General features: G+C 42.8%; 1 protein-coding gene across 2 annotated transcripts in view; it reads left to right on the forward strand.

Annotated features, from left to right (window-relative positions):
* The first annotated feature begins 2,334 nt into the window (after positions 1–2,334).
* The window catches only part of nlgn4xa (neuroligin 4 X-linked a), a 170,189-nt gene continuing 157,838 nt past the window's right edge, over positions 2,335–14,685 (forward strand). For both annotated transcript variants that reach the window (XM_063212098.1, XM_063212099.1), the window contains exon 1: positions 2,335–2,912. In XM_063212098.1, the coding sequence (XP_063068168.1) occupies positions 2,399–2,912 (514 nt within the window). In that variant the 5' untranslated portion in view covers positions 2,335–2,398. The remainder of the gene's footprint in view (positions 2,913–14,685) is intronic.

Genomic DNA, 14,685 nt, shown 5'->3' on the forward strand with positions numbered 1-14,685 from the left:
GCACACACTTTTATATCGATGCCTGACCTGATTTAATTCACATTTATGCTCCAAAACCACCAAATTTGCAACAGCACACACTTCACTAATGTATTCACTTTGATGAGTTGAACTCTCTCTCTCTCTCTCTCACACACACACACACACACACACACACACACACACACACACACACACACACACACACACACACACACACACACACACACACACACACACACACACACACACACGCACACAAAAGCACACACGCCCACTTCCTTTCGCCAGCCTCAGCATTATTTTCTTTTTTCAAAATCAGACTCCTAGGGAGATGGTGAAGATTGCTTCATATGTGCTGATGTAGGTGTCTTTAGTTGGTAACACTTAAGTCTAGGATTCATGTGTTAGCTACTAATACATGCCTAACTGCTGTCTGCATATGAAGAGTTTATTTGCAAAACGGTTTATCCACCATTTTTGACTTTTGCATTTTATTATTGAAAATGACTGTTCAGAGGTCCTATCACCTATGTGTGAATTCTTGCCATTCAAATATTTTGAGAACATACTTTTTAAACCTGTATGAAATGAATTTTGCAATGCAATGCAATGGAATGCCCAATACAAAAATTTTATTATTACAATTACACACGTTTTGCAAATAAACTCTTCATATATGGCTTATAAGACATGTGTTATGTAAGCAAACTCAATCATTTGTTAGACACAGTATATTCACAAATGTATGGTTTATTGCCAATAACGGCAATAATCACAATAAGGACCTATAGTAGACCCATGACCGTGCTTAACAAATAGCTAAGCACGGGATATGTTGTTTTTTCCCCCTCTTTTTCCCCCTTCTTTCTTTCTCAATCTGTACAACACATGTGAACTGTTGGATTTTGTTTATTTATTTTTTCCCCTCGTCACTTATCAGTTTACTTCACCTGTTTCCTTTTAAGTTATGACTTTCTATGGAAAGGAAGAAAAAAAATGTCTGCAAGATGGAACTACAATCAGAAGAAATTCTTTTATGATTTTGTGAAAAAAAACTTGAAATAAAGTATTAAGAAAACAAAAAACAAATAGCGTATAAGTCATATAAGGTATGTTATAGTGGCTAAAACGTAAAGCGTTACCCTTAAGTCTGTGTGTATTCACACCAGATCTAGTATTAAATTTTTTGTACATTCCACTTAAACTTACATATGATGCCATTGTTCATTTGGTTCTTGTCACGTCAATTGAACATTTTACTCAACCCTTTCATGCCTAGGCACTGTTACAACTTTATTACCACCAAAATGGTAATGACCATGTCTTAATCTGTTACTTAAAGGACCAGTTCTGCCATTTTCAAGATGTTGTTATATTGTTCATGCCATCCCTGACTTGTCAGTACCCGGTGATACTCCATTTTTCGGCTCAGCTCTGAGCCATTCTAATGGGGACAGTTAATGTATACATTTTTTAAAATTCTTAACATAGATGTACTAGAAATATTTTCCCAAAATGTATCACTGTTTGCTAGTTGTCTGCAGATGTTGCATAACCTTTTGGATGTTATTGGGAATAAATCAAGATGTTTTTTTGAAATGTAAACAAATACCCACCCCCATTACAATGACCAGGATCTCGGAAAAGGCTGAAGAAAAAAGAAATCTCAGGTACTGACATTTCCAGGGTAGTGTGAGCATTACAACTACATGTTGAAATTAGCTGAACTTATCCTTTAAGACTCTCGCTAATGTCACAGCATTGTTGGTATGATGTAGTTGTGCTTTTTTCATCAAATAGTGAATGGTGTGCCGACAAACCCATCTGCATGAAATGACTTCACAAACCTTTCCACATTGAGCAAAGTCAAAGCAAGGTTGTTTGTAAGGCACATTTCATACACAAAGGCAGTTCAATACTCTGTACGAAAAGGAAGGTGACGAAACTTCCTATGAAAATGATGAAGGATGATGACATTTCCAATCCTGTTGTAATAGACAGTAAGCTATATTCTACCGTACATTTTGTGTGATTATACAGTGTGCTGTTTTTTTTCTGTCCTGCAGGGGCTCGTTTTGACCCGGAGGAGAGTGTGGGGAGCCAGCCAAGATCAACATCTGTACGCACACTGTCTACACCACCCATCGTTGGAGTGAATCCTCCAGCCACACGGACACACACACATACATACACACACACATAAATACACACACACACACACACAAACACACACGTATCAATACAGACATAAACCGTATCTCGCCCTCCTGGAATGGGGGGCGTCAGCATCTTTACTCTGATTGGATGGAGCACTTGTCCGCCGGACAGCAGCAGCACAGCCTGAGGAATAAGGGGGAGGGGCTTCAGTCACCCTAAGGCCACGCCCAGCTCTGCCGAACTCATCACCAGCTGGACCATGTCGAGATCAGGGCAGTTGGCATGGCGACCACCACCACCATCACCATCACCAAAAACAACAACAGCGACAACGTTGTTTACCGCCGTTGCCCGGGCAACTGGAATGCGGCTATTTTTGGCATGGTGCGTTACCATGACGAGCTGCCTGTCGCTGGCCACGGCTGCCCAGCAGCATCCCATCGTCACCACCAACTACGGCAAGCTGAGAGGGATAAAAACCGCGCTGCCCAACGAGATCCTGGGGCCCGTGGAGCAGTACCTGGGCATCCCGTACGCACTGCCCCCGATGGGCGAGCACCGGTTCCAGCCGCCCGAGCCGCCTTTGTCCTGGCCCGGCATCCGCAACGCCACACAGTTCGCGCCCGTGTGCCCCCAGTTCCTGGAGGACCGCTTCCTGCTGAACGACATGCTTCCCGTGTGGTTCACGGCCAACCTGGACACGGTGGTCACGTACGTGCAGGAGCAGAGCGAGGACTGCCTCTACCTCAACGTCTACGTGCCCGTGGAGGACGGTACGTGCTGGCACACACACACACACACACACATACACACACACACATACACACACACACACACACACACACACACACACACACACACACACACACACACACACACACTACCCAACACAACACAACCCAACACATACACACACTACCCAACACACCCAACACACACACACACACACACACACACACACACACACACACACACACACACACACACACACACACACACACACACACACACACACACACACACAAGCACGCACGCACATACATGCACACACACCCAAATACATCTGTGGTCAAACATACAGTACATAGGATGGGATAAGGATGGGACGTCATGGAACACACACATACACACCTTGTCATACACACCTGTTTTGTTCAAATTTTTCCCTCTTCTGTCTGATCTTTATGTTTTCATCTTCCTTTCTTTTGCCTCTATCACTTTCTCAATATCTTTATTCTGTACCTCCTCCTCCTTTCTCCTGTTTGGTTTCCCTCTCCTCCCTCTTCCCTATTTTTCCTCTTTTCCACTTTGTCTCTTGCTTAAACCAGGCTCGTTTCCTCTCCTCTGCTCCCTATTTCTTTGTCTTTCTCTTTTCTTCTGTGCCTCTCTCCTTTATTTCACATTCTCTCTCTCTCTCTCTCTGTCTCTGTGTCTCTCTCTCTCTCTCTCTCTCTCTCTCTCTCTATCTCTCTCTCTCTCTCTCTGTCTCTGTGTCTGTATCCGTATCTCTTTCCTACTTTCCTCTTTGCCCTTCTCTCACTGCAGTGCTCTACTTTTTCCTTCTCCCCTCCTTCTGCCCTTGCCCTCCTCTCCCTCTACTCCCTCTCTCTTTCTCTCCTCAGCTTTCTCTTTGTTTTCCATCTCTAGTGTACTCTTTCAATCTATTTCTGTGTCCTTGTCCTCCATCCCTGTTCCCTGTCCCCGCGTCTCCTCCAAGTCTGCCTAGGTGAGTCTCTCCACCTGGCGGCCATCTTGGATTTTATCCCTGCAATGCTATTTTCGTGAGGGCGCCTGACAAGATTGGGCCTCTAATGGAAATGAATAGGCCAGAGACTATTAGCGCTAACGAGATCAGGCTGTGCTTCTGTACATGAGTAAGGAGGGGATGTTTAAAGCAGCGCTAAGTGGTGTTTGTCTGCGAGTTGCCCCTATACAGCAGCCATTGTCAAACATCTGAATTCCAAAGCCCACTTTGAAATTAGAAAAATGTACAGAAGAAACATATACACAATAATTTTGTTTCTCAAATGGGAACTCCTGTAACATAACCATAAGATTGGTTTCTTTTATCATATTTTCTATATTGTTCAATGTGTTACACAGTAGATGTCACATTTAGTGGTAATTAAAATCGTATTGTAAAAATATATTTTTTTAAAATCGATATAATTTTAGGGCCTCTCCTGGCCCACCTACATTGACAACACGGCCCACATTTTCAGAATCACTGCCATACAGGATAGATTCAGAACTGTCTCTCATTGACTAAAGCTTTATTATTGTGATTACAGTACAGCCCAAATACAGGAGGTTAATCATATTCATATGCTTCATGTTGAAGAAATCAGTTTATTGTTGCTTTGTAGAATCAAGGTCAGAGGAGGCACTTATGGAAATAAAGAGATTCAGAAATATGTATTGTGCTGCGCTACTCTTAGAATAATACATAGGATCCTTTGAGAGTGCAATGTATATACTTGGCATGTTTATGTTGTAAGATTGACATGAATTACACAAACACAATTTGCTCCTGAAAAGCCTGGAATTTGCCATGGTCATCTTACATGGAATGTCACATTTATGAAACGATGATATCTGTGGTAATGGTTGAAATGAACAAAAGCTCTCAGAGCAATAGAACCAAGAACCAAGACACGACTTTTACATAAATTCTCAAGACCTTTGATTTGATGATTATAATGCAGGGCGGGATTAGCACTTTACAACTCATGTGTGTGACAAAGGGGACTTAGTCCTTTTTTGTCCATCAGAGATTATTATCTACAGTAACCCTCTCTTTTCTAGACATAATGCTCATGTCAATCTACAGAGCTGCAGTCCACTTCCCCTTGCATACCTAATGTATTACACACAAAGAATTAGCTGAGTGACCTCACCTATTATAATACATCCTTTCATGAGTGCCGTTCATATTTAAATGCAGATGAAACGACTACCCCAATCATGTAAATGTAACGGATGTACATTCTACAACATGTAGATGGCCTAACCATTTGATACATTATGATTTGAACATAATGAAATATTTCCAACTATTTTAACCACATATATGCACACAGGGTATTCAGAGAAAGGATGTACAATACATGTAATGTGGAACCTGAATTTAGGACCTACAGGACAATCAAGTGCCACATATTATCTGGTTTTAAGCTTAAAAGCAAGTCAATTGGAATGCATGTCACTGGATTGTACCTTCTCAATCCAGTTTGCTCATTACAGCACAACCTGGGCAGCCGTGGCCTAGTGGTTAGAGAGTTGGTCTTTCAATCTAGGGGTTGCAGGTTCGAAACCCCCCTACATCTCCATCCATGGCTGAAGTGCCCTTGAGCAAGGCACCTAACCCTACATTGCTCCAGGGACTGCAACCAATACCCTGAAAAATAATAATAACCGTGAGTCGCTTTGAATGAAGTGAACGCGTCAGCTAAGTGCAATGTAATGTAATGTAACCTGGTTTGTGAAAACCCAAGCCCTTCCAGTTATTTCTTTCCCCCCGTGCTCTTGGCAACTGATGATTGGGTACTGTGTCATCTAATGGAGATAAGCTGGTTCAGTGAATTGGTTTGAACGAACAGGATTAGTCTGGCAGGATGTTCAGGGCTGTTTCAAAGGTATTTGAGGGCCCTAGCTCAAGCAAACTTGGACCCCTCCCACCCCACCCCAACTGGGGAGTGACACCCTCAAGGGAACTTCAATAATAGCGTCAGTGCATCATAGAATTTAGGGAAACGCTGCTGTCGAAGTGGTCGCTGCTGCTATTTGAATATACCAGTCTTTATCAAGGGGGGCCTTCTCTATAAGCTTGGGGGCCCTAGGCGTTTGCCATGTCTGTCAGCCTGGTTGTGACAGGCCTGAAGATGTTAAGTAATTAACCTGGGGTTGCCTGCCTCTGATATTAACCACAAACACATTTGAATAATTATCTGCCACCCCCACCCCCTCCCCCTCCCCCTTCAATCATCTACAAAGTGGCTGGGCCCTGCCATATAATGGATGCACTAATACATCTCCTCCTCCCTTCATATCCTGCCACCCACCCATTTGATGTATGGGTTTGATCTATTGAACAGCTGCCCCTTCCTACCACCTAACACTTGGAAGATGTTTCATAGATTGATATGTATAGTAGCTGGGGTAGGCACACCCAAACACTAGGCATGGTACGGTTTGCGTTGCAAACCGAGACCGTACGGTTTGCATGTCACGGAACGGGGTAGTGGGCAACCGCACGGTGCCCACGGTTTCAAAAAAAAAAAAAAAATAGTGACCACCGGCGGACGACGCTATTAAAATCCTACTACTTTTACAAGCATAAAACACAAAGACTACGTAGGATATTGAGTGTGGAAAGACTGATTTCTATCAGCCAACTGAAAGGCATAATGTAACAGCATGCGCCAGCTGACTAGGCTACAGTAGCCTACAAGCAAGTGCAGGTCGGTCAGCAACGTCACCCTCTCCCCCCTCTCTCTCCACGTTAGCGCAAGTGACTGTTCCCAGCCTTTATGCTGACCATTTTAAATTAAATGAACATGAATTTACAAACAATGACAGAGTAGCAGAACAAAGTAGACTATGACTTACGTTACAGTAGCCTAGTGTAGGCTATATCCACGTGGCATTGAATGGGGATTCCGGACGGCAAAATGCGAGATAATTGAACATATCCATCAGATTCACTGCGCTGTCCTTAACTGGAATCAACTGTAGCCTAGGCCTAATTATATGTAGCCAGTTAAACTCTGATGGAATGAAGGGGACGTTGTGCTGTTGCCTAGTTAACATTGATGTTTAACACTATAACTGTTTTAAAAGGCTCAGCTTCACAGGAGTTTTGTGAAACATTCTTGTGCATACACTTCTAAAAAAACGATCTTTTAAAATTATTTGTTACCTTAACTTTCACATTTTAACATAACATAACCCTATCACTTGTTCACTTAAAATTGAATTTGACTTCTGATTTTACTTCTATACTTCTCACGGCCGGCAGTTTCATGATAGGAAGCAACTGATTCATAAGCGCAAAACTCACAGAAAGCGGTATCAAAATAAAAGTCCAATTCGTTCTCAGTGTGTCATTAACCAAAATAGTCATACTGCACTGACCTAACGGTCCCATTACCTACAGGAGTGTAGCTGTTTTATTTTTACACGTGAAATGTGTTATCGCATGTAATATTTGAATAACTTATTTGTCAACTTAAAAGTTAGGACTTAGTTCTCCCTTTTTGTGAAATAAATGGAAGCATGTTAAAATCATTGATATCTTTCCTCTTTCAGTTGGGTTAAATGAAGTCAAATTCAACATACCCATGATAAGCTTACATTTTCATTCTAATTTTTATATAATACATTTTATTAAAAAAAAAAAAAAAAAAAAAAAAAAAAAAACCTTACAAAACCGAAAACCGTGACCTTGAAACCGTGATATGGACCGTACCGTGACATTTGTGAACCGTACCACCCCTACCACACACACACACACACACACACACACACACGCATGCACGTTCGCACACACGCACGCACACACACACAAATTCACACAAGCACGCACGCACATACACACTCACACACAGAGAAGATATAGATTGATATGCATATATAGATTGACAAGCGTAGCGGCTGCACAGTCACCGCCACACACACACACACACACACACACACACACACACACACACACACACACACACACACACACACACACACACACACACACACACACACACACACACACACACACACACACACACTTGGAAGATGTACACAGTAAAAACTGCAGTGTTAATGCAACACTAACAGAGTCGATTTAACACCTCCTAGAGTGCATTTGGTCCCCGAATACTCTCTAAGTGTTGAATTAACACTGCATTTTTTACTGTGTATATGGATTGATATGCGTGGTGGCTGTCGATAAAAGGCTCTGATCCAGTTTCGTGTGTGTGCGTGCCTGCGTGCCTACGTGCCTATGTGCGTGCATGCTTTCTGTATATATAACGTATTGTAGGCTATATAGATACTGTATATATTGAAACACTTTACAATAACAGGCCTACATACATTAGATACATTAGACAGTTACAACAAACCAATTTAACAAACTATGCACAAACTATTCCTTTGTAAATACTGTATGCACTAGAATGTAAATGTCATAGTAGGCTACAGTATCTCCAACAGTGGCTTCTGTCAGTGACTAGGTAAACACAGCTTAAGAAGAAAATTAATGACTTATTCTATCCTGACGCTACTCAACACAGTTGAGTTCAGTTGAGAGGAGTTCAGTTCAGTCAATCCCTCCACAGTGCCAGTGACAATTTCGATTTAAAAGACCATTTACTTTGCTCTGAGTCATTCTCCCCTCACACAGTCAAGGCAATGATGGCTTGAATGAAAAGAAAAACAAGGTCTTCTTTCTAACAGCAAAGAACCTTGAGCAAAACAGAGATCATAAAAAGGCAAATATAAACCCTCATATAGACGCAGGGACGCGTACGCAGACACACAAGCACGCACACATGCACGCATGCATGCACATATACACACACACGCACACACTGATTAATAGTGAATAAAAATGCCAAGAGCGTGTGTTGAAAGTACTACATGAACTCCTCTGATGTGGTGGCATTGCCTTCTCCATAGCTGCGCACTGGCAATATAAATGCTGACACAGTGCAGTACTTCAGTGAGTGATTTGAGCACTTGTTTAATCCAGGCCCTTTTGGGTCTCTAGCACATGCACATGAACAAGGACAACATATATGAGAACTACCGGGTTACTTTTTACCATAGCCACTGAAAGTAGTGGCCCTACAATGAGTTGCGGCCCTGGGCCCTAGGACTGCACGATTATGGAAAAAATCATAATCACGATTATTTTGGTGAAAATCATAATCAGTATTATTAATCACGATTATTGATTTTTGCAGATTTTTTTGAAATTTGTAACAAGATGAAATATAACCAAGAATGAATTACATACGGGATGAGCAAAAAAATTAAAAAATATTTGTAATAATTATGTAAAGGCAATAGCATGAAACTTAAGTGGACAGATTTCTGGCCAGAAACACCAGCCTGTCAGTATGTTCTGGCTTCAAGGACGCTCTCAAAAGTAGGTCACTATTGCTACGATTAAATCACGATTAAAATCATGAGTTCGATTTCACTATTTTATCATGATTTTGATTATTTTTCGATTAATTTTGCAGCCCTACTGGGCCCCCCTCTGATGCCCAGCCCCTTTCGCAGCAGCCCCGGCCCCTTCGAAAAAAAAAGAGTTGAAGAATGTTAGCTGACAAAAACACATACAGTAATGCTAATACAACAATGTGGCTACAGAGCATGAATAATACCTTTTAACCGATTCTTAAAATATGTTTATAATTGTTTTTACATGTTTCAAGGTCTTACCCAATGTCGGGGACAGCGGTTTTGCGATGGGGTCGGGGTTTCTCACGGGTGCTTCCCTGGGCAGTTGCCCAGTTGGCCCGCCCCTAGGACCGGCCCCTGGGGGGTCATCCATGAATCAGAAAATCACATAGCTAACAGTTTATGAAAGGGTCTTTTTATAGAGACATGAGTCTGATATTTTTATGGTAAACATAATGATAGTATAAAACAAAATAAAAAAGCAGGAATGAACCTTGAGAAGAACAGTGACCAGTCCAAACATCAGTTCACTGATATTGAATAAAACTGCTAAGGCTTGCATTGATGGAAGCACATACACAATTCAGACTACTAATCATTGCTGACACAAGGCGTGTTAATGGTGGTTTGAAGGCAAAACCTCTTCATTCAGGAATTAACCTTGAGCAGAACAGAGTCATCATCATCACTACGATGGCAAATATACACAATTATGTATTGCACTCACATAGAAGATTGACATGAAGAAAAGTGCCAGGAGATACCATGGAAAGTAGTAATGAATACTGTTCCGTCTACATTTCCATCCCTACGGCCATAGGCTATGAAAGACCCAGAAATAGTTTAACTAACACCTTAGAGAGAATCTAGAGGAAGATAGAGGTAGAAAGGCAGGGAGATCATGCCAGAGATATAAATTATTGTAAGATCCACCAGGGCCTTTTGAGAGTTTGCTCAGGGACCTGCACCTGAAAATGACTACATTTGCCGGAAAACGTTTTAAAAAAAAGTAAAATCAGTGGTGGGTTTTGGTAGGCTACGCGAATGGGGAATACGAGGGGTTCTCTCCATGGATTTACCAACCTGGATAAGAGCGGAAGACAAATATCTGATACAAATTGCTCTAACCACCGTGGGGCACCCTTCTTAACGTGTCATGAGGTCCCAAGCAAAAGCCCCAAGGCCCGCTTATACTAGTGACTTGGGGAGTGCCACAAGAGATGCCCAGGGGCCCATTATCTGGTGTTGGCAGTGGGGACTATCACACACTGGCTGTGACTTTGTGCCTTTTGCTATCTCATATAAACTATTGCAGTGGTCAACAGTATAGTATCCAAGGGGATGCTATCTTGAATTGGATGTCAGAGTGGGCGACAAGGGGTTTGTCTTCATCTCCGAGGTCTGGAAGGGGTTGACTATGTATCGCTGTGGTTTTTCTTATTGGGAGGGATGTAGTGGTAGGGTGTTTGGCTTTTTGTCTTATACAGTGGGTCCTGAAAAATAATGGTGGTCCGCAGGAAATTCCCGAGTGATTTGCGAGAAGATGTGTAGGCAGGTTATTTTTTCGTGTTCTGTAAGTGGTTGACATTTTTTTGTATTGTACTGTGTTTGTCAAAGTACTTTCCGCAAGAACTAATTCCAAATGGTCCAGCAGCAAATATATTGATTTCAAAAAGTTGAGTAATATCATGGCAGAACACTTCATACTTTATACTCTTAACACTTTATAAGATGAAATTCACCATGGTTGGTTTATGGACTGTCATGGGAGGTCTTCAAATAAACCCCTGAAGGGGCTTGGGCTCAGAGATATTACGATATTGAAAGTGAATTTACTACGTAGTCTTTCTGTATTCAGTCTGACAACGACAATGGGATGAAGTGTCATTATACTGTATCAACATTAGCAATATACATAGCACAGTGACTTACCCAGTTTGTGTTTTTTTTTATTCAGTTCTGCCTGCAGCCTGCAATAATAAAATAATCAAGCTGCACATTACGTCTCTTTTTAAAATACATAATCACACATAATCTAAATTAACAACAGCCAACCGTTCAAACGTGGCAAAAATTCAGTTCAATTCTTACTCTTGACTGATAGTGAATGTATGGTCGGCTGGTAAAATGTAACATAGTCAAATTACCTGAAAAGAAAAAAAGAAAAAATGAGGATGAAAAAAAATGTTGATTTATAGCCCTGAATGTAAATGTTGGCTAACTGTGCGCTGAGTCCCCTACCTGGGCCATTAGGGCGAGTGACTGGGTACTTATGTAACTCCCCTCCAGCCCCAGGAGGCTGCAGTGGGGGCCGTGTGTGGAGACGGGAGGAGGGGCTACAGCTGTGTCCCTTTCACATGCAGCATCCCGTAGCACCTGCACACACTGGCACAAACACATGTAGACGCATCCACTCTCACACACACACATATATGCACGCACGTATGCACGCACACACGCACGAGGACACAAGCAAAGACACATATAGATGCGCTCACACAAGTACACATGCATGCATGCACAAACACACACACACACACATGAGTACACAGTTATGAGCATACACACGATTCTGATGCACACACACACAGTGCTGTGCATGCATAGACACGTGAAATCTCACAGAAAAAAACTCACAGAAAGCTCAAGAAAAGAGTACATGTTGGAATGTGGGGATGTTAGCGGTGAGAAATGGGATGGCTAAGTATAGACAGATGCAACAGCAGCAACACACACACACACACACACACTGTCTCACACCCAAAGTAACACGCACGCACACACACAGACACTGTCTCACACCCACACTAACACACATGCATGCATACACACATAAACACTAACACACACACACACACGCACACACGCACACACACACACACACACACACACACACACACACACAGACACACACAGACACACACAGACACACACACACACACACACACACACACACACACACACGCACACACACACACACGCACACACGCACACACGCACACACACACTAAATATAGCCAGAGCTCTGACACAGCAGTGCACTGGAAAAAAGGGAAAAAAGAACGAAGATTGAGTGAATGCAGATGGAAGAGAGAGAGAGAGAAATAGATAGTTAGAGAGAGAGAGAGAGAATGGGGGCAAGGGCACGGGTGGGGTCAAACTAAGATGGAACGAGGGAACGGTAGAGGCAGAAAAGTAGGATGGAGTAGGTGGGGGATGGCGTGAGAGAATGATGTAGAGAGAGGAGAAAAGAGGTGTGAGGTTTAGGGTGGGGGAGGAGGCAAGGCAAGTTTATTTTTAGTCGTTTGCAGAGCCCATGCTCCGTTATGTTGGTCGGCACTTCTTCACATGCACTGGAAATACAAAGGAATTGCATTTTTGATTCTCACTATCCCATGCATGGACAGAAACAGGACCGACATTAAAGTGCAAGACAGGATAATATACAGTACAAGTACGTATAGCATGTAAGCAGTCGGCCTGTATATCCTGTGGTCAGGAACTGTGTGTTTTGTTTTTTTTGGAAGGGTTTGCATGGCATATAGCGAAGCATTTCTTGGCCTTGTTCTGGAACACCTGCAATAGACAGTGGCAGTTAAATGTGCTTAGCGAAAATATAAAGCAATAAAAACACAACAGATTAAAGAGAAGTATGAATGTAGAGAATAAAGAAAGGATGAGAGAGGAGAAAATTGGGATGAGACAAGTGGGCTTTGGAGGGGGGTTGGAATGAGAGATAGGTATACATAGAGAGAAAAATGAAAGGAGACAGAGCAGAATCAAGTTGGGTTGTGGTGTGTGTGTGTGTGTGTTTGGGGGGGAGGGGGGGGGGGTTGCCAGGCTGCGCCCTCCTAGTGACGCAACTTCAGTGTTACTTCTAGTCAAGCCAGGAGCAATACAAATATCGTTTCTGAGCTCCAGGAAAATCAGGAACTCCTCCCACTGTCAGGAGGCAAACAATAAGTAACAAACCAAGGGAGGCGACTCAACCATGCCGTTATGCACTTGGTCCGACCAAGTCTTTGAAAGTCAATGATAATCAGGCTGGGGGGGGGTGCACTGAGAGAGGTATGCAGAGGAGAATGGAGAGAGAGTGAGAGGTTGGGAGCACTGACGCATATATATGGACAGCGGGTTCCTATTGTATTCCATTCAACAGTTTTGAAGCATCCGCGATTGATCTGCCAGGATTCGTCCACCCTAAATTTCCAGATTTGTACCTTAGCAATGCTGAGAACAAGATTTGATAGGATGACGGTTGTGTTTGCCAAGACAATGACAAGAATTCTAAAATAATTGTAACTGTCAATCAAACCAAACAGGAATGTTCATTGGTCATTTGAGTCTGTCTGAAAATAAATAATATTTGAATTGTCCGAAACAGGCAGGTAACTACCATTTGCACAGAAAATAGCATAGACTCAGCAAGAACTGGCAAGGAGATTGTTTCAAGTCTCGAGATGAATGGCAAATGCGATTTTCTTCTGGCTCCCGGGTCTAGTCCCTCCCCCTGCCATTGCTTCATTTTAGAATCGAACGTACAGTGCCCTACTATATTCAAGTCGTTGTTTGAGGGCAGGGAAAAATTGGGTACAGTATGGACAGATAGAGGAGGAGAGGAGGAGGAGTGCAGTCATAAACGGATTATTAAACAATCAGAATGAAAGTGTGTCCACCGCCTCTAATACTCTTGTCTTTCTCTGAGTACAAGAGCTTAAACGTTCAGGTCTGCCACACACGCCCCGTATTCACATACACACGCATAGGCCTACACACACGTACACTCGCGTACACGCGCATTCGCACGCACACACATGCATGAACATACACATTGCTTTTTTGTACAACGTCCGCTTACATACACACTGTGGCACAGACACACACACACACACACACACGCACGCACGCACGCACGCACACACACACACACACACACACACACACACACACACACACACACACACACACACACACACACACACACACACACACACACACACACACACACACACACACACACACACACCAACAACAACAAAGAGAACACACACAAACACACACTGCTTAATGCTTAATACTTGTACTCATCCTATTGTGGCCTTTGTGCTTGTCTGAATAGCGAATGGTTTGGTGAGCCGTTTGAAGTATCGACTAAGCCCAATAGTGGCCTGCGCGGGGCCATTGTGGCTGAGCCTCGCTGGTGTACATAACAGCGGTAGCCCATAAAAGCTTTATTAGAAAATGACATTAAAGGACACACACATTGACAGGGACACACACATACACGCAAGCAAGCACACACAGACAGGCACACTCACACAAACAAACACACCCATGCTATATGCATATGCAACCGCACACACA

The sequence above is a fragment of the Engraulis encrasicolus genome, chromosome 12 (genome assembly GCF_034702125.1).
Source record: "Engraulis encrasicolus isolate BLACKSEA-1 chromosome 12, IST_EnEncr_1.0, whole genome shotgun sequence".
NCBI lineage: Eukaryota > Metazoa > Chordata > Actinopteri > Clupeiformes > Engraulidae > Engraulis > Engraulis encrasicolus.